We start from the raw sequence: 25587 nt of genomic DNA, 5'->3' as shown, positions 1-25587 counted from the left end.
TTTTAAATTTTTTTCGATGTCAGTCCTACATTCAGCAAAGCTTTGAGCACCAATTCTTCTTTGCCTATTGACAACTCAGACAAAGATACTGAACAGAACCTTGTTAATGATGACAATAATGCAAATAGGTATGAAATACTGGTAGTCTAATATTTAAAATTCATTATGAAATATTTACATGATATTTAGAGATAGTATAAAAAAATAGAAATAAATTACATTTGGAAAAAGTAAACTTGAATACAAAAATATGTATAAAAATAGCAAAGTATTTTTTAAATAATAAACAAATATTTTAAATAATATTCACCACTCAACTCATATTTCTAGATTACAAACCAAAGAAAATGATTCTGATAGGTCAATTCCACCTGTTGTCAAGACAGGGCAGAATTCTGGCAATGCTTCTTTGGCTGCATCAAAGTAAATATTGCTTTATTTGGTGAAATTTTTCATCTATAGAATAAACTTGAATGTCAGCTATATTATGAAATCTAAATACACGTCATTAGTATGCCAATGAATTTATTATTTAGTGCGTTTTTTTTTTATACATTCAATTAGTGTAATGACCATTCACTCAACCAAATAGCTGAATATGTATATCAAATAGGCTTCATTGGAATTTAAGATATGGATTTCATATGTGCATCATTTGAATGGCTGTATATGCATAATGAGTTGACTGCATATGATAATGGATTTAGTATATTCATCAATTAAAATGACTGTATATTAATATTGAGTTAGTAGTATATACATACATCATTGAATTGACTGTTTGTATATAAAGAGTGTCCAAAAAGTTTTGCCCGATTATCAAGTTTTTATAATCAATGAAATTGTTAAAAGATTTGTAGTCAACCTATATTGAATAGGATGTTATAGATGTTGGATGTTGTTGTTTTTATTTATCATACTATAAAATTTATTTTAACTTACAATTGTTATTACTATAACACCAGGCGAAACCTTTTGAATACTCTGTTTATTGAATTGGCTGTATGTACGTACATCTAACATTGACATTATTGAGATCACAGGAAATGAACTATACAATTTGTTTTTATTTTATAATAATTTCTCAGATTTAAAATAACTTTGGAATCTTCTTGCAAATGTGTATAACTGATAATACATTTCTGATTTCTGTTAATATTTAAATAAGTAAGAGTTAGTATCATTTATTTTACCTTTCTAACAAATCAATTCTTATTTGTTATTGACATTCAGTGATGAAACTGTTCCTAAAAATTTGGACAAAGCGATTTCTTCTCCCAATGAAACACAGACAGAGTGAGTTGTGAATTTGGAATTTTTGAATTAATTGACAAGTTTACGATTTGTTGGTAGTATTGATTTTATTTTTATAATAATGTACTATTCACAAAGTCATTAAAGAAGTTTCTTGGATATTTTTATGCCGGAAGTTAATATAATAAATATTTACTGCATCATATCATTCTCTATAATTGGCCAATCGCTCGCCCTGCTTTTAACTCTGGAATCAATTTGAACCTCACTTTTGGGGTGATTACTTTTAACATAATAAAGACCCAATTTATATTAACTTGATAACTTGAATGTATCTTTTTTCTATATGATAATTATATGAAAAATGGGATATTTTTTGCTTCTCTAGAATTTTAGGTACCAATGAACCTTCACAAAATAAGGAACAGTCGCTTGTTGAAAAAAGCCGAGATGGTGCCTTTCATAACACCAGTTGTGAGTAAGTATTTGTACTGACATTTGGTATCCAAAATATGTTTTCTTTTTAAAAATGACATTCTGGCATTGACTGGTCACATTGAATCAGACTAAATGTCTCCTAAATTTTAATTTTTGATCTCTCGTCAAAAGCACTTTAATTACAAATGAATGCAGTTTTCAGTATTTCAACGAGTAAAGCTGCTTGTTATATATTCCAAAGAAAATGGAATGAATACACAGAACACTGTTGATGATAGGAGCAATTTTAATGTTAATGTCTTTTTTATACTTTTGCACAAAATTGATGACTAAAGGGCTCTCTTATATTTTTGTAATAAAGTCCTCTTAGTTATTTATACAATAGAAACAAAATGTTTACTCCACTTGTACCACACTTGCCCTACTTGTGGCAGTTGTATGAACCCAGGTTCAGATTTTTACCAGTTTTTTTGAAGTAAGATATCTACCCTAAGCCAGAACATAGCATGAATTCACCCCACATCATATGTTCACTTTATTAACCTTCGAACCAAAATTTTTTTTTGTTTTTATTTTTAGTTTGAATGCCTTTTCGTTGTTTATATATCATATTCAAGGGTTTTGATTTTCGTGATTGCCAGTGATTAAAGTATTGGGAATACCTATGTTAGCATCCCAAGTTCTTTTCCCAGGGAGTAATAAATATAGTAGGTAATGTCAAACAGAAAATATTTTTGGTACTGTTTTTTTCTGAGTGAAAGTCATAAAAAATGAATAGAGCAAAAATTTTCATGCAAAACATTTCAAAAATCATAAAACGCCTTAACGTTTTCACTCGAATTGCGCAATGCTCCTAAATTTTGTTTTTTCTACTGGCACCTCATAGTTCGTAATTTGCCATTATCAATAGGCGATAATTTTAATCAAAAAACACATTCTTCAAAAACTTAGAAATTAGGGTTTTGATGGCTATTCATGCTATATTTTTATTTGTGATAGATATGATGTTTTAGCAGAAAGGTCAATTATTCAATGGCCATATGTATATGAGGTAATTTACATATAATTGGGGCAAGTGTAGAACAAAAGGGGAAAAGTATGAGACAATTGCAATATTTTTGAGAAAGTCATTGAAGATAAATTCTTGCCTAAATTGGTAATAGAAAATATCACCTCCTTGATATTGCAGGACACAAGAATCTGATGTTCAGCCACGGCGTGAGTTTTATTTTTTCTTATTCTCAACTATTTGACATCTTTGTTTCAAAGACAAATTTTCAAAATCTACATATATTGGAAATATAATGTCAATTCAACATTTTTTGCAGACTTAGATTCATCTCCACAAAATATTTCGTCGAACCAAGATGACAAAAATCCATTTCAAGTTTCAGTTACATGGGAATGTCCAGAGATGAATGTTTCAGGATATGAATTCATTGCGTATAAGGGCCCAGAAGAAGTTTGCAGAAATAAAACAGATGAAAGCAGCATTACTTTCTTGGTTCCGAAACTTGATGCTCAATATGGGTGTGCGGTTACTAGCATTTTAAATGCTGATGAAATAGGAAAGTCGAGCACATTCGATATTAGTTGCAATGGTAACAATTTTTTCTGTTAGTTAGAATTGGATATTTGAGAAATTGTCTCAAGGAGGGAGGGGAATAGGGGGCCGATGAGATAGATGGCTTATACGTCTTGTCTATCGACCAGTTCATACTTTGGATATGGAAATATTTACCCAGGTATTTTTTTTTTCAGAATCATTTCCTTGATGGCGGAGAAATTTGTAATTGACCATTAGTGATGTGAATCATCCTATGATCAACAAAAGTGTGCAGCAATTCTATTGTGCTTAATTATACCCCACAGGATTCAAACCTACAAGTTCGGGCCAAACAGGATTTTTATGAAATAAATGTTTTAATGCTTATTACAATGAGGCGATATGATATAGTGTTACATTAAAACAAAAAAAATTACATTACAAAATGTTAGCCAACAATGCAAATACAATGTAATCTTATATGGGTAATTATAGAAGGATAAAAAAAATATTTCCCTGGTTTTGAATATGTTTAAACAATATTAAAAATCAAATACAAATTCAAAATCTTTCTAATGAGATTTTTTTTCTCAGGCAAAGCAACTGAACCAACTAATGTTGAAATAAAGAAGAATGAGAGTAACCCATTCCAAGTACGATTAATGTGGGAAGAACCATTTATCAAACCAGAAAAATATAAAGTAATTATATACAATCAAATGGCCAGTTTTACAAAGGAATACTTGCCAATAAAACCAGAAGTGCAATTCGAAAACTTAGCCCTCAGTATGACATATCAATGCAAAATTATTGGCATATATGGTGGGAAGGAAGGTAGAGCAAAGCACTGCACATTCGATACAATATCAGGTTTGGTTTTAATGAGATTGCTCATAGATCACTGTATTGGCAAATGAAGTTAAGAACAATAAGCACAATGTAAAATTTATTGTACATGAGGTGTTTTATGGCTTTGCATGCGGCTCAAGAGAGATTTCATGCGGCTCTTCTAGCTAGCATTAATTATTATCCGAATTTAACTAAGAGAAACTGTATTGTAACGTTTTTTTTTAAATTTATTGGGCGGTTTAACAAGTTTTCATCAATGATTAAGAGAAATTATGTTTTAGTATGGAAATCGTTGTAGCATGGGATTTTAAATTCAAATTTAAAATAAAATTCAAAGTCAGGCGACAAATCTTACGTCACAATGGTCAAATGTTTGTTGCTGTGTTAGCGGTATGCCGTGATAGGATAGCATTCACGTATTTATCTCGGATATTTATCCCAGGGTAGAGAAAAGTCAATATGATGACTTAATCATATGGCGAACCACAGCCTCTTGTCCGGTTACGAGTCAATGCCGGGTATGGGATTAGTTAGGTATTTAGCCAGTTACTTGTTTTCATATGCATGTACTAGAATATAAGGTAGAGGAAGTAACAACAGACCAGTGGTTACGTGAACCACCCTAAGGCGGCGAGGAGTCCAGCAATCCTCTCGCACAAAATTAACCACGCATGGCAGAAATTGATGACATTAGTTGGCAAGGAATTCGATTCAACAACTGAAGCAAGTTTTGTTATATCATTGAACATTGATCGTGCTAAACACCCATAATTTGATTGTGAATAACATACAGGTAGGGTATGTTGGTTCGTGTAACCTCTGTTCGGTTACGACTTCGTTCATCATCAAATTCATGCATCTGAAAACAAATATCTGGCTAACTAATCCCATACCCAACATGGACTGGTAAGCAGACGAGATATTGTCGTTCGCCATATGAGTAAACTTTGTCATAACTTTCCTTTCCCCTGGAATAAATATGCAAATCCTATCCTATATAATTTTGTTGCATATAAAAATATATGTGAAGAAAAAATTTTGAAATTCAAATATGTTAGTGAATTTATTGTGTAACATTAAACAAACCCGTAAAAATATTTATCATTCTCTATTTAAATCTCATTTATGTAAATGTATATTTGATTGATATCAGTTTTTATAAATGCCAATTTCGAATGTTCAGGTAACGAAACTATAGTTTCTGAAGTCAAAGCTGCTGTCCATCCCAATGATCCTTTTAGCATCGATCTTACTTGGAAATCTCCTGAAAGAAAACCAAAAGAATATCTTGTTGAAATATTTGAGAATGGGAATCAATTGTTTTTGTCCAAAAAAGAAAAAACACCTTCGACCACGAAAACAGTTCTTTCAATCCCGAAAATGAAAATAGGAAAAGAATATGATTTTATAGTAAAGGCAAAATACGATAAACATGTTGGACTTCCATGTCAAAAAGTCACTTACAAAACTCCTACCAGTAGGTCTTTTTTATTTTGTTTGCAGTAGGATCTTAAAATTTCATCTAATAGTCAGGAAATCATTGCGAATTTCTTCTCCTTTTTTTCTATTAATACTCCCTTACTATAGAATAAAAATGTAAAAGATAAAAGAAATAACAGTTCATTACAGAAATTCATTATAAATTTTATTACTCAGCACACAAATTAATATTGCACTCAAATCAGTTTCTCGAAGAGTAATGCAGTTGTTGATTTTGTTTTCCCTGTGTTAAGTTTCACTTCTGTAGGTTGCAAATATTGAAATACTAACAAATATAAATTATTATAAAGTTAACATGTGGTCAAAATCCGGTTGCAAATGCTGAAATATAATTTGCGATAGAAAGTAATCAATTTAGACGAATCATTTGCAGCATTGAAAACATCCCAACCAATGTTGTTTATTTGACTAGTTCTTCTAAATAATTTCTTCTTATAACATTTGAACAGCATAGATTTACGAATAATAAATATTTCCGCAACATAGGTATAAGTTAATAACGACATTTGTTATTTTTTTTAGGAGATGACATGAGAGTTCGTGATATTGAGACAAATTTTGTATCTAACAACCCGTTTGAAATTGGTGTCAAATGGACTGAGCCTAAATTCAAATGCTTGAGATATCGAGTTGGTATTTTCAATGATGAAGACAATAAATTGGTCTCTGAACCAAAAACAGAAACAAAACCCAGCACAGTCTTTCGCATTTTAGATCTCAATAAACTCTGTCACATTACAGTAAATTGCTTGTACGCTGGAGGGGAAACCGGTCCATCTGAGTCAAGTACAATTAATCCATCATCAAGTGATACATGTAAGTTTTTCTGTAATTTTGATAGAATGCTTTTTCATAAAATTTTGAAATTAGTAATAAATGTTCTCATAACCATGTTCAAACGTATATCAATCATGCCCAAATTTCAATGGTATTTGAATTGCTTAATATAACTGAAAATATATTTTATTTACAAATATTCAATTTAAACTCTTTATCCAAAAGTTGCTGTTTTCCAAGCAGAAATGGACAGTACATACTGTACTATGTTTTTACTATTTTATGTTCTAAACATATACAGGCAAAAAAACGATTCCAAAATTAGGAGAACCAACAATCAAAGCTGACGATCCGTTTGAAATTAAAATACAATGGCAGGAGCCAATCCTGTCACCTAAAAAGTACCTGATACAGACTATAAAAAATGGAGATTTATTAAAAGACAAAGAGCCACTTTATATGAAGAAAAAACTGGAAATTGATTTTCCCATAACAGAAATTGGATCAACTTACCAGTTTTTGGTTTCCGGAATTTTTGAGAAAGATTGCAGAGGAATATCTGCAATTTCTGAAGAGCTTAACACTGCCGAATGTGAGTGTTTTCGTTTATCTAGGTTTAGTGACAAATTGTATGGTAATCAAAGTTGATTTATATAAGTAGAACTCAAACCTTTCATCAACACTTTACTTGAAGTGATAGTTATAGGTAGTGAATTGGAGATACTTAACAATGTATTGCCAACATGAGGATTAATACATCATACATGTAATGTAATGCATTTTATTATTTTAACAATACAATATCAATTTTCTATCTTGAAAATAATATCAAACGTTTTTTATAGATGACTTCACTTCGGTACAAAATTTGCAAGTTAATAGAGATAAACGGAATCCGTTTCATATTGCTGTGAGATGGGATCCTCCAAAATGTCCTCCTATATCATATACTATCATGCCGCACAAGGATGATGTTTTGATGAAGCCTCTAAAAGAAAAGCAAGAATGTGAAGCTTTGTTTTCAAACTTGGAAGAAAAAACAACTTATTGGTATTCTGTAGTTGGCATCTATAAAAATAAAAAACGCGGAAGTGAAAGTAAATCAAACTCCGTGACAACCGCAAATAGTGAGTATTTGCAATGTGTACTGTGTCTTTTCTCATCAGAGAAATATTCTGTTTATAATTATAAAAAGTAACAATCACAATTTGGTACGGGAAATGAGCTGCAGTGTAACAATCACAGAGTCAACATCTTATATCCATTACTTGACGATAGTTGAAATGCAATTAGAGAATGTAAGGGAAACCAGTTCTTCCAAAATAGTAACTCATTATGTATCAGTGGCGCTTGTCTATATATAGCCTTGTTAAATTAGAAATATGAAACCTATGGTAATGATAAGTGTGTCAGAGGGTCATGACCCAGAGAATACTTTAAATATCGCAATTGATCTACAGATATATCAAGTCCATGCGCCTGAAACAAATAATTGGCTATATGGACTCATATGGACTTGACGATTGACCATGGTTAGCCATATGATATAGCTATCTTATCATTATCCATCTCCCCCAGGATACATATCCTAAATCCTATCCTACAATGGTTATGAATGGTCAAATAATTTATGAAAAATAACCATGTTTGACCACGAGATGTGGAAAAAGATTGTTCCTGTTTTGATCATCAAATTTTCCATAAGTATATTCAACTTATTCTGTAATTACTTTTATCATTTTATAGAAATGGATACTGCACCGACTAATATTGAGGCTATTGTTAGCAATAAAAACCCTTTCCAAGTTCGAGTACGCTGGAAACCTCCAATTATAAAACCACCCAATTATAAAGTTTGTATATTTTGTGGCAAAACAAATATCAAGTCTCTGGAAACAGAAATAAATGAAGCAGTCTTTGAAGGCTTGAAACAGAACACAGAATATTCTTGCACTGTTGTTGGGATTTTTGAAGGGTTTAAAAATGATTTCATTATAAATGGGAAATCTAATACAGTCACTACTGGCAATGGTAAGATATAGAAAATTATGAAATGCAATCATGAATTTTTTTAATAAACATCTCTAGAGATAAACATATAATAATTTGTAATATAATTATTGGAGTACCTTGTCAATAAAATATTGATGACTAATTGATGATTTGCATAACTAAGATTGGCATTCATTGATTCCATTATCTTTGCACCCATGACATTTGCACCTGTATACCTTTGCACCCACGTATGTTTGCACCTATGGACACCTGTACCCGTACATTTCCACCTGCAGATTTCTGGCACCTACATACAGATTGCACCCATGAACATTTGCACCTATGGACAACTGCACCCACGTACATTTGCACCCACATGCATTTGCACCCATGGTCATTGGCATCCACGGACATTTGCACCCAATACATTTGCACCCATGAATTTTTGTACCTGTGACCATTTAAACCCATGGACACCAATCTTTGAAGTAAAAAAGTTTTTATTGGTATTCGTGCTGAAATATGGACATCCTAAAGGCATGACCGATAATTAAGACAAACTCACTGCAAACTATCACGCCATTAATTTGGATTTCCATCAATTAACCCAGATCGAGCAAAACCTCAAAACAAGTGAAAAACAACCCGCATCGGTAGACATCATTATGGCGCAACAATATAAAGTAACGACAAGCTCGTGAATACTTTGATCCATATAATGCTTTTGCCATTTTTTTCGTTCAGAGAGAATGACTGACAAATGTGAGATGGGATTATAACACTCTATGACTGTAAACACGTGACCCTAACCAAGAATACAGGCTACTTAAAAAATTAATAATCTGTCTACACTTTCAAAATGCAATTATACTTAAAAGTTATAGTTTGCCTAAAACTGACTGTCTGAGGGTGCCTATGTATGCAAATGCAAATATTCACAGGTAAAGATGGGATCTTTTGCACAAAACCCTTCCCCCAATAATGCGAAAATGTGGGGTTTGAGAAAAACACCCCCTTCATGTTTTAAAATAACAAATAAGTGATTATTCATTTAGGAAATAATTAGAATTTCCACGACAAATGCATATTCATGAAAATGACATGGGTGCAAATGTCTGTGGTTACAATTTATTGTAAGCAAGTGCAATTTCCATGGGGGCAAAAGTCTGTGCGTGCAAATGTTTTGTACGCGGGTGCAAATGTACGCAGATGCAAATGCATGTGGATGCAAATATCCTTGGGTGCAAATGTCTGTGGGTGCAGTTGTAGTTGGGTGCAAATGTTCGTAAATGAAAATGTTCGTGGGTGTAATCTATAAGAGGGGGCTAAAATATGTAGTTGGAAATGTATAGGTGCAAATGCGCTGGGTGTAGTTTACAGGTACAAATGTACGGTTGCGAGTGTATGTGGGTACAAATGTGCTGTCACTACATTCAACTCAATATTGTATAAATATTGTAATATTTTCTACAGATGAAATGCTTGCTCCCACAGGATTGAGATTTATACCAAGTAATCGAGAAGTTACTATCACTTGGGCTCTGCCAGATAATCATTGTCATCTTCTGGAGTACATATGTCAATTACAAGAAGAAGAAGAACCGTTCGATACAAAAACAGTCAGAATAAATTCTGTCTCATTTTCCGAGCTTCGCAATGAGCACAATTACAGATGTAAAATTACTGCCGTGTATAGGAATGCTCACAAAGCACATACAACATCGGATCATATTCGAATTAACAGTAAGTAGAATGAATTGAACACATTCGTGTTGGAAAAACTCATAACTCTACTTTGATGAAGTAGAAGATTTGGGAAAAATCAACTCATAGAATGTAAATCCATGACAGTGACTCTTTTAGGCCTGAAGCTGTAAAAAATAGGGAAATTTACTTAATTTGACATTTGCAATTAAACAGATGATTTTAATTAATTACCATATTTTACAGAGCATCAAGTGAATTGTATTGTAAGGCGCACTAATGTTAAAACACTTGGATTGAAAAGAATTGACACAAAGTTAAAATTGCTATAGAATTTGCCAGCATAAAACGCAAATATCAGTTTTTTAGGCTAAATTGGTTAATTTGATTAATTAACTGATTAAAAGGGGAATTTTTGTAAATTTTTTACAAATAGGATATTTTTGTGTTTTTCAGCGCAAAGAAACAAAAGTTTCAACATTGAACAAAAAGGTAGTTCAATGTTAATCTCATTTAATTGAACTTTTCGAGTTAATAATACTAGACAACAGAAAACAAGCTGTAAATTTGATCATAAAACATTAAATTATGGTAAAAATAGCCTTTATTATTATTTCATCATTGACTTGGTCCAATTTTGCAACAAACAATATACATTTTACTTTATACTTTGTTCAATTATGTGAGTATTCAGTAGACATACATAATAATCCGATAATAATCAAAAATTTTCATACCTCTAAAAACTAAAAGTCAGATTGTCTGCTAGTTTTCGAGGGTGATTTGGGTGATAAATAGAACAATCTTTTTTAATGAATAAGCAAATGTATTTGTTATTTGTTAGCTTATGTTGGATCATAGTCTAGTTTTTTCAGAAAAAAACAACCTAATGAAACTGCCGATAATGCAGTAAAAATACACCATTATTCGTTTTTTGATTAAGGTTTATTTTGTTTTGTCTATGGTTTGAAATTTGGTCTTATGAAAGATAAAAAATTCACTTGCTGTTCCTTAAATAAACAGATTGATTAAACTTTATATTTACATTATAGGTAAACCTATAAACATCAGCTGCAAATCATCAGCAACAGACAATACACTTTTGCTTCTGGTCAAATGGGAAAATGAAGACATTGGGCAAGAAGCTGTCAATTTCAAAAAAATGAAATCTACAATCAAACTCCAAATGCAAGACTCAGATAAAGTAGTCACGGCCAACGATAATTGGGTATTGCAAGATTCTTTAGAAGTGGAATACAGCATCACAAAATGTTCATTTCCAAATCTGGTATATGGAAAGGAGTATCGAGTACAAATTTCAACAAGATATATGGACTTGGATTCAAAAGAAGAATTAGTTGCAGCGAGTTGGAAGCCATTTTCAACGGGTATTTTTGCGAATTGTTTTGCATTTTAGTTTTGGAGGCTCTAACAAAAAGCCACTTATATTTAGGGTTGATATTTTGTCAGTTTTTCATAACCAACAAATTTTGTAATAGGTGCAGATATATATGGCTCGGCGGTTAGCTCATTATGCTAATTATTAGTGAAACACTTGCCATTTTACCATATACAGTACTAGTTTACAGGTTTGAATCCCATTGTGAATAATTATTTGCCAGTGGATTGCTGAAATCTTTGGGATGGTTCACATAGATGGTTATGGCTTTCTCCACTATCGAGTCCATGTGTCTAAAACGAATAATTGTCTATTATCATATTTAAACTGTTAACTTGATGAGACGTCATGGCTCGCCACATAATTAATCTCTCTTATAGACTTTCCTCCCCTTTAGATAAATATAAAAATATTAATCACGATAATCTGTGATGCCAATGCTGTTGGGCCCAACATTCAACCATTGAGCTATTACATTCACAAACATCAAAGCAACTCGTCATGACTCTGTTTTACAATATTCAGGAATTGACACGGCAAAGAATCTTGAAATAGAATGGAAGAACAACCAAATCATGGCAAAATGGGAAGAAGCTCAAGGAGCAAAATCGTATGAATTGAGAATTCTTGACTGTAAAACCAGAAAAGAATATTTTTCAGTCACACCCACTACTAATTCTTGGACTTTCAATATGACGGCAACTTGTGGATACGGGCAGAATCGAATTTTTCAACTCATTGGGAAGTGTCGGGATATAGCATCAGTGCCTGTTGAGAAAGAATTGTTAATTGGTAAGTTACTACACAAGATAGCAAATATAGGGAGAGATGTAGAAAATCTATTCATGAGATTTGTAAACCGTATTTTAGAATAAAAATACGCTACTAATGACTAGAAAATGACACATAACTTCAATACAGTATATTGCCATGCAGATGCTGGAAGGCAACCAATGAGAACATTAATCAATAGCTATGCATCGAACCCCAAATTTTTTCGTTTAAGTAGATTCAAGTTGGAACAACTCAATTAACAATATAACATTAACGCAAAATTCCAAGTAACAATTCAGTATTAGATTTATTTCCATTTTTTGGCAATTTGGATATAAAGCTACAAATCATTTTTTTTAAATGTCTGTGATTGCAGGAGGAAATTATGTTCCAACAAATGTGGAACTGAAACCATCTCCTGATGACACAAAACGACAACTTTCTGCATCATGGACTGCTCCTGTTGAAAAGCCATCAAAATATTACATCGAAATAACTAAAGATAATCAATCTGTTAATAAATTAGAAACAAAAGAAACAACATGTACTTTTACTGACCTCTTACCAGGATCAGTATATTCTTACAACATATCTGCATTTTATACCAATGTTGATGGTACAGGGAGCGTGTGGTCTAACAAATGCTCTACAACTATGAGTGGGTATTTATTTTATTTATTACTCAGCACCACCATCAGAGTTATCAGTATAATTCTCATATTGTAGCAGATAAAGTTTTGTAGTGCAATGAATGCTAACTATTTAATGTTTGTCTAATCTAGTTTTGGTATTACTTGTACATTTTTGAATGTCATCTACAATGTCAAATTTTTCATAGTTATTGCTTATAAATACAGTTCATCATCGATGATTCAAAAATTTATGCAAATTTTGAACAAAGTTTTTAAATAATATGGTATATTGGAAGAATTGATTTTTTTTCTTTTGCAGAGTCTTACACAAGGGAAGAAAAGAATCCTACCTTTGGTGAATAGACTGATTTTTTATTTTGCAGTTTTCACGCTTTTTGCTCTGGCTCACGAGAGCTGAAGGCTCTGTACAATCAGCCACCAGCTACTTTTTTTGCAAGAACTGGACTGAAATATTTTCAGTTACTCGTCATTGCCTACCCAATTTTTTTACATCCCAAACGGGGCAGTAAACATGACGTTTGAACCTTCGATATTTAACTTGTGATGCAAATATAGTTAAAGCTAATACTCTAACCTTGAGATGCTGATGTTTTTCAGCTATAAAAATTCTTTTATTCATTTTTTTTATTTGCAGGATCTCCTGGAGAAATACGACATGAAATATTCAAAGATGAAAATTCACATTATCTCAAGCTATCTTGGAATAATCTGAATTCTACCGAAAATTATACTTTCAAAGGGTTTGAAATTAAAGTGTTCGATACAGCAAAAAAATGCATACATTTTGAAAACAAACAGTCAAATCCAGAAGCAAAAATTAAACGATTAGAATCAGGATCTAAATATAAAATTGAGGTTTTTGCAGCAATGATGGAAAAAGATTCGAAAAATGAGAAAGGAATAACTTCAACCAAAAACATTTATACAAGTAATTAAGATACTAACTAACCATTACAGTTTATTCAACATTTATAGGGCTATATAATTAATTTATTCCCCATCTTCTATTCATCTATTTATAGGATACTATGTTCATGTTGTTCTCCCCTATTAAAGTAAAATGACTTCTATTAGTATATTATTATCTTTTTGTAATATGTTTGAAAAATGTAGATATTTTTTAATATATTAATATATATTTAGAACCAGAGGTACCAGAGATTGACCCATGCACTTGGGAACAAGGTATTGTGACATTTTCATGGAATGACGTGAAAGGTGCAAAATATTACAGTATTTGCATTATGGACGAGCATTTGGAGGAGAACATTATTTTAGACACAAAAGTCGAACGCAAATCAGCATACAAAGCTGAAATGATGGGAGAATTAAGGATGGGAAAATCATGCATGATGAAAGTAACAGTTCATGATGAGAGTGGTCAATCAGTGAATACTGACTGGACACCACAGCGAATTGGTAATTCATTTCGTTAATTTTCATATTCCTTTATTCTAAATTCAGCACCTCTTTCACCTCTTGACAAAACCAGTATTTCATTAAAAGGAATAAAAGTGCCTTGCTTATTAGACTGAAAAAAAAACATCAAGATTTTAAACTATATTCAAATAAAACTCATTTTTTACTTATAGGTGATCCTAAAGCTCCTAGAAATATTAAAGCAACAAAGAATCGACATATATCTGGTCGATGCATAGATATCAAGTTTGACCACCCGATTTATGACAAAAGCCCTTCAAAATATCGAGTTGAGGCTATACCAAATACTGGAAGAATTAAGGCAATGAAATTCAGTTCTCTAGATCAGATAATTTTTACTCATTTACGTAAAAAATCAGAATATACTTTTGCTATGTATGCCGTGTATGATGGAGAGGAAAGTGATGGAAGCCTTTCGAATATTGTTAGTATTTCTGGAGGTAGGAAAAATTCTTTACTACTTCGTTCCATTTTCCATACAAGTCTTCAAAAAATGGCCTCTTCGTGTAGCGAGCCTATTACTTTTTATAAAAAATTTTATAGAATATTTTTAGGACTCAGAGTGAGATGCATCATTTATTTGACTTAATAGCAATATTAACTACTAGGCCATCCAGCTAATCTATTCCTCATGTTTTTCATCTCGTTATCCACCTATCGACTTTCAGTAATAAATCATTTTGTTTTAGAATCGCAGGATGATTTCTCAACTATGAAATTCAATAAAATGCAAGGTGGCAACTTTAAAATTGGCACTGTGCATGCCCCAGGTAAGGAAATTGCCACTTTACCATGATGACTTACTTCTATATGTTTTATAACCCATGTACATATTTGATTTTACAGGAGAAGTGAATGTCACCCATAATCATCCTGATGGTCCCTTTGGTGAGTGAATATTGCAAATGATGATGATGAAAAATGTATCAACATCAGTTATTAATACTTTCTTATTCTTTCAGGCATACCACTAAAAACAAAATCAGAAATTGTAACATCTCAAGAAAAATGTGAAGAATGCAAGATTTCTTGGCAACCACCTTCATTTAATAAGAGAAGAAATGATTTCAAAATTTATCATTTCAATATTCTATTGGAGCGTAAAGATGGGTGTGTTGTGCATGATAAAAAGCCATTTTCGGAGAATGTAATGACATACAACATTACATTAACTCTAGAAAGAGGGTGGGAATATGCTGCATCTATTTCAACAGTATTTGAAGATATTGACAGAGATGAGGATTACATTTCAGAGCCAGCAACGCTTTCCATCTATACACGTAATTTTATTCAATTTTTTGTTGTTTCTCTCTGAATAACGCTCCAGTAAAACATCCATTTTTATGTGGAAGATACTGAAAAAATGTTTTTTTTAGGTACTTTACCCCATTCAATGTTATCTGAATGGAGGACAATCACAAAGCTTTCATAATTCCAAGATTCATAATTTTGACTCTTACACATCTTCAAATGTCTGTGCCAACTATAAAATAAATGAAACATGTTAATATAAATGTTGTTTTATTTACAGATCCAGAAAAGGCCGAATTGCAACAAAATTTTTGGGAGGATACAAAATTGATATTAAAATGGAACATTGCCAGAGGAGCTCAGGAATATCGAGTCATAATATGCGATGAAAACAATAAATGTCTACGTGATTCGCCCTTTTTAACAGACACTGATTATTCTTGGAAGGCAGACGACTCTTTTTTTGGAAATGCATACAAAGTCATTATTCATGCTATTGGAAAAAACAATATGGAAACTGAATATGAATCTGAACTCACTATAATAGGTCGGTGTAAAAAGTGGCAAACTACAGATTGATTTCTTTGTTTCGTTTATGTTGTTGAATTTATAATCAGATTTTATAGTCATGTTTCATTTTTAAAAAAATAAAATAAATTCAGAATGTATGGCTAGCCAAATAAAAATACTTCCTTTTTTGTATTTATGCAAATATTCTTGTGAATTTGGAATTGAATGATGCCAAAATGAAAAGATTTCAGACTTGCAAACATATATGCTTCTGCTTTTTAGCGAATTCTTGTTTTAAGCGGGTACGATCCACAAAGATGGAAATGTTGCTTTCTCTAATACAGCATGTCTTTATATAATTGTCAGGTGGAGACAAAGTGCCAAAACAAGTAACTGCAAAACTTGCAAAAGACAGTGAATCTTATAAGCAAGCAGAAATTCACTGGGAGGAACCGACAATAAAACCTAAATCATACGTTATTGTAGCTGAACCAGAAAATGGGAAGAAACTTGAGAGCGAACCGATTAATGGAAAAAGCTACTTATTTGATGGTCTTATGGCTGGGTCCAAATACGTATTCAAGGTGTTTGCAGTAGATGAAAACAGTAAAAGAAGTCTTGGTTCATCCAGTGGTACAATAGAGACAAAGCCAGGTAAGAATGAGGCTGTAATCTTTTTAAGCCAATGGTCAAGTTCCCTCTTTGTGTGTCAGTAACAAGAAATGCTCTCATAAAATAATAAACATTAAAGCAAGCTTTGTCAATATATTAACATATTTATATTTGGCAAAGTAAGGGTGAAGGAGTAATATATATTGCACCAATCAAAAATGGCTATTTATTTTCATTTACTTAAATTTTTATAACTTTTTCTTTAAAGATTTTGCAGACAACAATTTTTGATACAGTTTTTTTTTTTTTATATTTTTGATTTTCACAATGCTTGATGTCATTCTGGTACAGACAAAAGTCAGATAGTTTTAGAAACATGTGAGTAACAAATGAGTAAGTTTTATTCTAATAGCCTATTTCTTCTGCATTAAACAGATCCGAACATGGTAAAAGGAGTCAAAACAAGTATGAACACAGACCAAGGATTTTGTGTGAGCTGGAATAAAATGGAGATGATAGAAGCACTCGGACAAATTGAGTATGAATTAAAAATAACAACTCAAAAACCGTTCATGGAAATTAAACAAAAAACCACGGACACACAATATTGCATTAGTGGATTGTCACCAGGGAAGAAATACACTGTTGAAGTGAGAGCAATTAATAAGGAAGGACGAGGTGAATATTCAACCAAGTACATGACAATGACAGGTATGAGATAGAAAATAGATTGTAGTATAATATTTGGCACAAATCTTGTGGTTCAGAAACTGAAATAATATTTAAACATAAGTTGAAAGAAAGCAATTAACATGAGCACTAATTTATGTGAGTGAGTAATACAAATTTCTTGGATCATTTATATAGTAACAATTGAAGTTATTTAAAACCTCGTTTATTTTACTAAACCAATTTTATTATTCAGAATATGGCAAACCAAGCAATATTAAGATGAAACTGTCAGAACCACCTGCTTCAGCCATTGAAATAAAATTTGTTCAAGCTCCTAATGAACCAAGTGATTACAACATACAGTTGATAGAAGTCAAACAAAATACCGAGATGACCGTATTGGATGGATTGCTGTTTAACAACAGTTTGGAGGAACCAAAAAGTATGTTTGTCAATCTTGTTTTAGAGTTTAGCAGAAAGTACAACACAATTCTAATTACTGGCTAGTTTATTAATATGCAGAAAAAATTGAGTACAGAAAAAAGAATAATCTCTGATATATCAACAAATTTACTTCAATTAGTTAATTTTACATGTTATTTGCATACAGGGAGTGCACCCTATTGTGCATACCCTCATCTCTTTTTTATTTGAATTTAAATTTAAAGTATCTTGGTACAGGTATTGAGATTCAATTGAAAGCCAAAATTTGTATTTATATTTTAACCTCATTGTTATTTGTTTTTCATTTTTTTGTGTATCCAGAACAAGGACCATACATTAACAATCAAAATGCAGATGGCCAATGGCAAATTTTTGTTGTTAGTGGTCTTCAGCCCAATACACAATATAAAACAGCAATTCAAGCACAATATGAAAGTGATACGGGCAAAAAAGTATGCACTAAATCAGCTGTTTTAACAGGTTAGTTGAACACGAGACTCGATAAACCAAATTTTAAATTGAGAAGTGTTATTTATATTATCCGGTCACTCAAGCTTTGAAGTTATATATACAAATACACCTGAGAAAATGTTCTAAACTGTTTTTCTGTTATTTTAGCTTCTGCCAAACCTGCGAAACCCAATGTGGAGTTGTGTAAAGATGAATATGGATACAGTTGCAGGGATGTGTATATTGACTTTGGTAACCATGGAGATTGCATGCGTCACCAAATTTCAGTGAAAACAAGTCACGATGTTATTGAATCCCAAGTTACAGTTGACAAACTAAAGATCTACAAGTATTCTTGTGAACATGAGGCTGGGCAATACTTTTTTCAAATACGATGTCAAAATCTGTCAGAACAATTTAGTGACCTGTCCGATAAAACATTGCTTCAACTGGGTGAGTTCCATTTTTTCTCTATATTTCCACACATCCTGGAATATTCTAATGAAATTAATAGACATGCAAGCGTTAGTAATTTATGTTCAATTTATGACTTGACTGAATAAAACGTCTCATTCCTAAGTTTACTAATATAGATCTTCCAACATAAATATCTTTATAAAGACAAGCCCTTAACAACTTACTCAAGAGTAAAAGAATCCCATTAAATCACAAAATAGCGTGTGACATATGAGTCTTTTTTTATTTCAATTTCAAAACTTACACATTAAGCTGTTTTGTAATAAAAATTATAAAAAAGTACATCCTAGACAAAATCTCAAGTACATTTTATTATTTATTCAAGATAAAACTAACACTTGATTTAAAATGTAATATAAAATTTCTGCTGGTATCTGGTATGGTATGTCTTCGCTGCTGCTGAGTAATGCATGAGTTGTTCCTAAATAGTTCATTACTTTAGTTAATCATATTAGACTCCTAACTCTAGACTCCGATATAAAACTATATATTAATCAAAAGTTATGCGCGTTCAATTTGGAATTGCCTGTTGATTTTATATAACAGCTGAACTCATTTTGCTACCTTTTAATATTTTATTGCTTTGTTTGATAAACATACAAATTTTCATTCATTTAACGATGAAACATAAGTATAAAGTTATAGTATCATATCTCAAATGGAGATTGCCAGGATAATAAAGATCGCTGTCATTTCGCTCCCATTCACTTACTGTTTGTCCTTCTTGAATTGTCTTAAGATATTTTATTTAAAGGAGCTGGTTTCTCAGTTTAGTGGATAAATTTTAAAGTTACAGATTGAAAATTTGTTACAACAAGAATGCAAATAGTTTGAGAACATAATATTTAACAACGGTATTTTATCAATAGCGCAAAACTCATTACATCATTCTTTCAACGGTAACGTAAAAAGAAGCTAATTAAACTTAAAATTACATTATATACTTTTTAATTTTTAGCTCCACTACCGGTGACTGGATTAAAAAGTGAAACAGATAGAGAAGATGTTAAAATAATTTGGGATGAGCCAACTCGACAGGTTTCTCAGTTTGTTATAACTGCTCAACTAAAGGAGGAATCACATAGCGCCGATAACAAACTGAGTTTCACAGTGCAAGATCAGTCATTTGCTTCATTTCCTCAACATTTTCCTGCTGCTGAATACACTGTCAGTGTTCATGCTGAAGTCCAATTAGCACAATCAAAGAACATTGCTGGAAAATATGTTACCTTACAAGATGTTATATCAGGTATGTATTCAATACTACCTTGTACACATGGACAATATCAAACTATACACCGATATTTGACTATTTAATGAAGTAACCAACAGCCCAATAAATTGAAAATCTAATAAAATTACATATTATTTATATATAATATTATTAAGTATATTATTGTGTATGAGTTTGAGTGTAGTTCAGTTCTGAAGAAATATTTGTAGCCTTTTAGCAGTTTTAATATGATTGTATGTCTATTTGCACATGTAGAAATTTATGAAAGAATTGTTCTTTAATTTATTCAGAACCTGCTAAACCTCAACCGCCACAATTGATACCCAATGGTACAAAAATATCGATGAATTTTAGAAATTATAATTATTTATGTGATGAACGTGAAGTTGAAGTAAGCAATGAAGAACAACAATCTACCTTTGTAAGGCTTAAAGCAGACCAAACAGTTTACATTCATGACAATAATTTGTCTGCGGGAATGAAATATTTTGTTCGTGTGAGAAATATATATAAAAACGTTGAAGGAGATTGGTCAGTTCCATGGACTGTCCTATTAGGTATGATTACTATGTGAAATAAATCAATTTATCAAATGGCTTGAAGGCTTCTTTTTATTCCTCTCAAAGAAAATTTTTTATAGTGCTCATGTACTTGTGATTAATAACTTTTCAATAAACAACTGTTCACTACACCTTTTTTGTTACTTTTACTTCAGCCTTCTGATATTCAAGCCCTTTTTTATTTTTTAAGTGGTTACTTTGCCTCATTGTTCTTCTACAAAAAAAAAATATCAAATTATGTTTTGTTTTAAAAGCCCCGGGAAGAGTACAAAATATAAAAGTTGAAATCGTTGAATTCAAAATGGGAGTTAAATGGGACAAGTTACATGTAAAAAATATTAAATACAAAGCAACAATTTTGGATGAGGGGAATCAAGAAATCGATTTCTACAGCGGACCAGCAACTTCATGGAATTCCGAAAAGCATCTTGTACCCGGAAAAAAATATTATTGTAAAGTTCTGGCATTTAATTTTACCGGTGAAGGTCCAAGTGAGGCTTCAGTCAAACTAAGAACAAGTGAATATTTCATTATTTATTTATTTGGGTTTGGATAAACTTCCAATAAGGTATTTTGTAATTTTACTCTAAACATGGCTCTATACAATTATTGACCATTGACGTTAAAAATTTGAAGCATTTTGATGTTATTGCAATATTGCGATTAAATTCCCAAAACCAGAACTGATATTTTGTGTACAGGTTGGAATCGTCCAACTGAAATAGAGGTTACTAAAGATGACAAACAGCCTTCAAAGAGTGTGAAACTAGCATGGGAGAATCCTGATGGAGTCAATTGCTTCAAACTAAAAATTGACAACCAGGATATTCTGCTAACTGAAAATTGGTATTATTTTGAACATGGAAAACCTGGACACACTCACACAGCACAACTATTTTGCGGGTTTGACAACAAATACGACAACAAATGCATTAGCAAAAGATTTACTATGAGTGAGTCATTTAATGGTATTTGTGCAAAATATGTAACTTCATTCATATCTCTGATAAACTATCCATCACCCTTTTATTTGAAATTGAGCATGCTACAAAGAATCTGTTTGACAAAGCTTAATTTGTATAATTCTAACTGAAAATCGAATAAAAATATTTGCTAACGTTTAGAGTCTTTTTATGACAGCTTTCATTATACATGACTACTTACCTATAGTATATGCTACTATCTATGATAAAATTATCATGTATGAATAAATGTCATATCAAATACTCCTTTATAAGATGCTTAAAACTATGACACCTTTTTTCAGACCCTCCACCACCCAGAAATGTGGAAGTGTTCCTGGAGACTGGGGATAATTGTGAACTTGCAATTGCTCTGGATACAACTGATACTGCACACTGTAAATACGAAATATGTGTGTATGAGTTACCACAGACACAAAGTCCCGTTATGATTGTCAGTGATGTAACTAGCCAATGTACAGTGATCGGAGGAGATCTCATCCATGGCCAGGAGTATGTTGTTGGCGTCAAATCGTTTGATGAAATTGAAGGAGTGAAACAATACAGCACTGAAAGACACTCTAAACCAATACTGACATGTAAGTTAAATATTGTCAAAAATAGAATGGAAATGGATTAATGTATGTATGGAAATGGTTTAAAATATGTAGATTTATTTCTACCCAAGGTCAGGTCTATATTTTGAATACCTATCTACTTGTTGTGGATGCATGAACTTGGGTGCATTGTTGAGTTTTTCTGCATTGATTTTTATAAATTTGTTTGATTATTTGAGTTGGGGTTAACCGTATGATATTTATTGTTGTAACTGCATATACAAGTGTTCAGTTCTTATCAAATTTTTCTAAAATTCAAACAAATTATTCCCAGATCCAGGAAAAGTTCAAGCATTGAAAGCAGTACATGTCAGTACAACAACAATTAGAATTGAATGGGACATTTTGAACGGAGCTGAATATTATAGAGTTCATTGGAATGAACAGACAGCTGAAATGAATTACAACTACTTTTTCATAAAAGACTTGCAACCTTCCACTGAATACAGCATATCGATTAGGGCTGTCAATCAATCTGGACCAGGAGTATATTCAGACAATATCGTTGTGAAAACATGTGAGAATAAATTAGTTATTAACTTTTTGTCTGTGAGTTTATACCTCTGTGTTCTTGATCGGTGTTGACCAAACTATCGGTACATCCTTTTTGAGTTCTTTTTGATACTGAGTATCAACACTTGGTTGAGCTTCTTTCACTCCTGTGTAAGTTTTTTGTATTTCAACAAACAACAAATTTCAATAGTTTTACCTAATTAAATTGTTTATATATATTTTATAATAATCAAAAGAGTAAACGTCATGATTATGAAAACAAAAGTACATTTTGATCATGAATTTTATCTTAGCGAAGCCCTAGTCAAGACATATTCTTATTCTATTGACTGGCCATAGGTAGATTACTAAAATTGTCATTCAAGTTTTGAATTTTTTTTTAAATTGTCAAGGCAAATAGGAAAATTTTAGCTAACATTTAGAGTCTATTATTATGACATCCAGCATTAAATATGTCTTTTGTTTCATAATATCTGCTACTATCTATAATGAAATGGAATTAGTAATAAAGAATATAAGATGTAATCAGATTGCCCATATGGGATGTCTGAAATGATGATATTATTTTTTCTTCCAGATCCCCCACCACCTAAAAATGTGGAAGTTTTCCCGAAGGCAGGCGGAAAATGTGAACTTACAGTTGCGTTGGATACCACTGACACTGCACACTGTAAATACGAAATATGTGTGTATGAATTACCACAGAGACAAAATTCTGTTATGATTGTTAGTGATGTAACTAGCCAATGTACAGTGATCGGAGGAGATCTTCTCACCCATGGGCGGGAGTATGTTGTTGGCGTCAAATCGTTTGATGAAATTGAAGGAGAGAAACATTACAGCATTGAAAGACTCTCCAAACCAGCCTTGACATGTAAGTTGAGTATTATCAAAAATAGAAGTGAAATGAATTTCACATATTTAATCAATAGGTCAATAGATCCAAGCACGAACTTGGATTGAATGCATTTTTATGGTTTGTTCTCTGTGTTTCACATATATAATCTACTAATTTTCAGTGCGGAATATTGTAATGTGCAATTGTGTATTGAAATCCAGGTCGAGTTTTTCATATAAGGTTTATCGTTTTGAACTAAACCTTTACAGCGAAAACATACACTTCAATTTATATAGAATTTTTCAATATTCAATCAAATTATTCCTAGATCCGGGAAAAGTCCAATCATTGAAAGCAGTGCAAATCAGTACAACAACAATTAGAATTGAATGGGACATTTTGAATGAAGCTGAGTATTATAGAGTTCATTGGAATCAACAGACAGCTGAAATAAAAACCAACTACTTTTCAATAGAAGACTTGCAACCTTCAACTGAATACAGCATATGGGTCAGAGCTGTCAATCAATCTGGCCCAGGAGTGTATTCAGACGATATCGTTGTCAAAACAAGTGAGAACAAAAATATTTATTTAGTTTTTATCTTTGAACCTATATCTCTGTGTCCTCCCTTGATCTTCACGGACAGTTACACTGTTGACTTGACTGCATTTTTATTACATCTATCATTATGTCATAGTCACCTTGAAAATTAACTGAGTTCTTTTTTATACCGAGTATTAGTAACATTTGGTTGAGTTTCTTTCGCTCAAGGATAAGTTTTTGTGAATTTTAACAAAATACGAAAGTAACTTTCAGTAGCTTCACTTAATTCAATCGTCTTATAAGTTTTATAATAATCAAAGCAGTAAACCTTCATGATTATCAGAATAAAATTACATTTTGGGCATGGCTTTTAACTTAGCAAAGACTTAGTTTAGACATACCCCCCTTCTATTGACTGATCCTAGGTAGATTACTGGAAGTTATATTCAAGTTTTTTTTTTTAATTGAAGTAAAATTTATTCTATATTATTCACAACAGTACCTCCATCACCTCAGGGAGTGAAAACGGTTTCCCATGAAAATCATCCAGGAAAAATCAGAGTTGAAATTAAAGATGAAAATCAAAAATCTATCGAACATGAAATAACACTTTTCCGATATGTTGGGGAAGACAAGAAAGAATTGGTCCGTGCGAATTCAAAGTCAAGACAACATATATTCGCCGGAGCGGTACCGGGACGAAAGTATTGTGTGTCAGTTAGAGCAAAAGACATATTCGATAATTTAAGCGAGGAAGTTACCAGCAATACTGTAATAACAGGTAAATATCCAGCTATCATTTTTACAATCATTTTGGTTGTTTAATCTAGCCTTTTTACTCTCACGGACGGGTAAAATAGAATAAAATGTACTCGCGGACCGGCAAAAAATTGAAGTGAACGGAACATGAAATATTAACATATATTTGCGTAATACAATGCAATGCGGGGCACCTACTATGATTCTGAGTAAAAATAAAAATGAAAACTGTTAAATGATCCTCATTTTGCAGGAAATAACGTATTACCACGCTAACAAGTCGCTTTGCTAGACCCAATTTCAGTCTGATTTTTGGGGGGGGGGGGGGGGGCATCTCAATGGGTGGCTATGCTCTTTTTGTCTTCTGTGGTCGGTTCTTTTTTCACAGGAGTCTTCTCAAACATGATTTTTGTTAACTTTATATTTGGGTTTATATATTTTAGTCTGTATTCGATGAAGCCAAAGGGTCTGCCAATCATGCTAATTGATTGACTTCATAATGCCAGCTGTTATTTGTCATATTCTTTTTAAAAACCTTTTCAGAGTTTCCTGCACCAAGAAATGTGAAAGTCTTCCGCAATCCAGCTAATGTGAAGACGAGTTTAATTGTATCTTTTAATGATGAAGACAATCCATTGAAAACATACTTGATAAAAGTAGCTTGTGGGATTAAGGATGAACATATCGATCCTATTGAAACAAAAAAGAAGACTGCAATAATAGAAGGACTCACACCTGGCGGAAATTATTTAGTTACTGTACAAACTAAAATTGACAAACTAGAGAGCAAGGTGGTGCAAGCCACACCGGGGTAG

General features: G+C 32.1%; 1 protein-coding gene across 2 annotated transcripts in view; it reads left to right on the top strand.

Moving 5' to 3' along the window:
• Nucleotides 1-25587, top strand: part of LOC144422932 (uncharacterized) — a 46392-nt gene extending 20805 nt beyond the window's left edge. Inside the window, exons 10-49 of one of the 2 annotated variants that reach the window (XM_078112969.1) lie at nucleotides 24-128; nucleotides 331-423; nucleotides 1234-1296; nucleotides 1643-1732; nucleotides 2882-2910; nucleotides 3021-3293; nucleotides 3833-4108; nucleotides 5271-5564; nucleotides 6110-6403; nucleotides 6666-6956; nucleotides 7210-7491; nucleotides 8111-8395; nucleotides 9833-10102; nucleotides 10520-10555; nucleotides 11116-11451; nucleotides 11988-12254; nucleotides 12613-12894; nucleotides 13188-13223; nucleotides 13524-13817; nucleotides 14033-14308; nucleotides 14482-14769; nucleotides 15019-15099; nucleotides 15176-15217; nucleotides 15292-15609; nucleotides 15861-16127; nucleotides 16457-16744; nucleotides 17138-17413; nucleotides 17628-17816; nucleotides 18140-18298; nucleotides 18437-18721; nucleotides 19704-19994; nucleotides 20270-20536; nucleotides 20794-21057; nucleotides 21241-21492; nucleotides 21807-22100; nucleotides 22393-22635; nucleotides 23209-23505; nucleotides 23798-24040; nucleotides 24513-24794; nucleotides 25316-25587. In XM_078112969.1, the coding sequence (XP_077969095.1) occupies nucleotides 24-128; nucleotides 331-423; nucleotides 1234-1296; nucleotides 1643-1732; nucleotides 2882-2910; nucleotides 3021-3293; nucleotides 3833-4108; nucleotides 5271-5564; nucleotides 6110-6403; nucleotides 6666-6956; nucleotides 7210-7491; nucleotides 8111-8395; nucleotides 9833-10102; nucleotides 10520-10555; nucleotides 11116-11451; nucleotides 11988-12254; nucleotides 12613-12894; nucleotides 13188-13223; nucleotides 13524-13817; nucleotides 14033-14308; nucleotides 14482-14769; nucleotides 15019-15099; nucleotides 15176-15217; nucleotides 15292-15609; nucleotides 15861-16127; nucleotides 16457-16744; nucleotides 17138-17413; nucleotides 17628-17816; nucleotides 18140-18298; nucleotides 18437-18721; nucleotides 19704-19994; nucleotides 20270-20536; nucleotides 20794-21057; nucleotides 21241-21492; nucleotides 21807-22100; nucleotides 22393-22635; nucleotides 23209-23505; nucleotides 23798-24040; nucleotides 24513-24794; nucleotides 25316-25587 (9070 nt within the window). The remainder of the gene's footprint in view (nucleotides 1-23; nucleotides 129-330; nucleotides 424-1233; nucleotides 1297-1642; nucleotides 1733-2881; nucleotides 2911-3020; nucleotides 3294-3832; nucleotides 4109-5270; nucleotides 5565-6109; nucleotides 6404-6665; nucleotides 6957-7209; nucleotides 7492-8110; nucleotides 8396-9832; nucleotides 10103-10519; nucleotides 10556-11115; nucleotides 11452-11987; nucleotides 12255-12612; nucleotides 12895-13187; nucleotides 13224-13523; nucleotides 13818-14032; nucleotides 14309-14481; nucleotides 14770-15018; nucleotides 15100-15175; nucleotides 15218-15291; nucleotides 15610-15860; nucleotides 16128-16456; nucleotides 16745-17137; nucleotides 17414-17627; nucleotides 17817-18139; nucleotides 18299-18436; nucleotides 18722-19703; nucleotides 19995-20269; nucleotides 20537-20793; nucleotides 21058-21240; nucleotides 21493-21806; nucleotides 22101-22392; nucleotides 22636-23208; nucleotides 23506-23797; nucleotides 24041-24512; nucleotides 24795-25315) is intronic. The other variant, XM_078112972.1, reaches the window with a different exon arrangement.

Source organism: Styela clava, chromosome 1 (genome assembly GCF_964204865.1).
Source record: "Styela clava chromosome 1, kaStyClav1.hap1.2, whole genome shotgun sequence".
In the NCBI taxonomy this organism is placed as follows: Eukaryota; Metazoa; Chordata; class Ascidiacea; order Stolidobranchia; family Styelidae; genus Styela; species Styela clava.
This window is presented reverse-complemented; position numbering and strand designations above follow the sequence as displayed.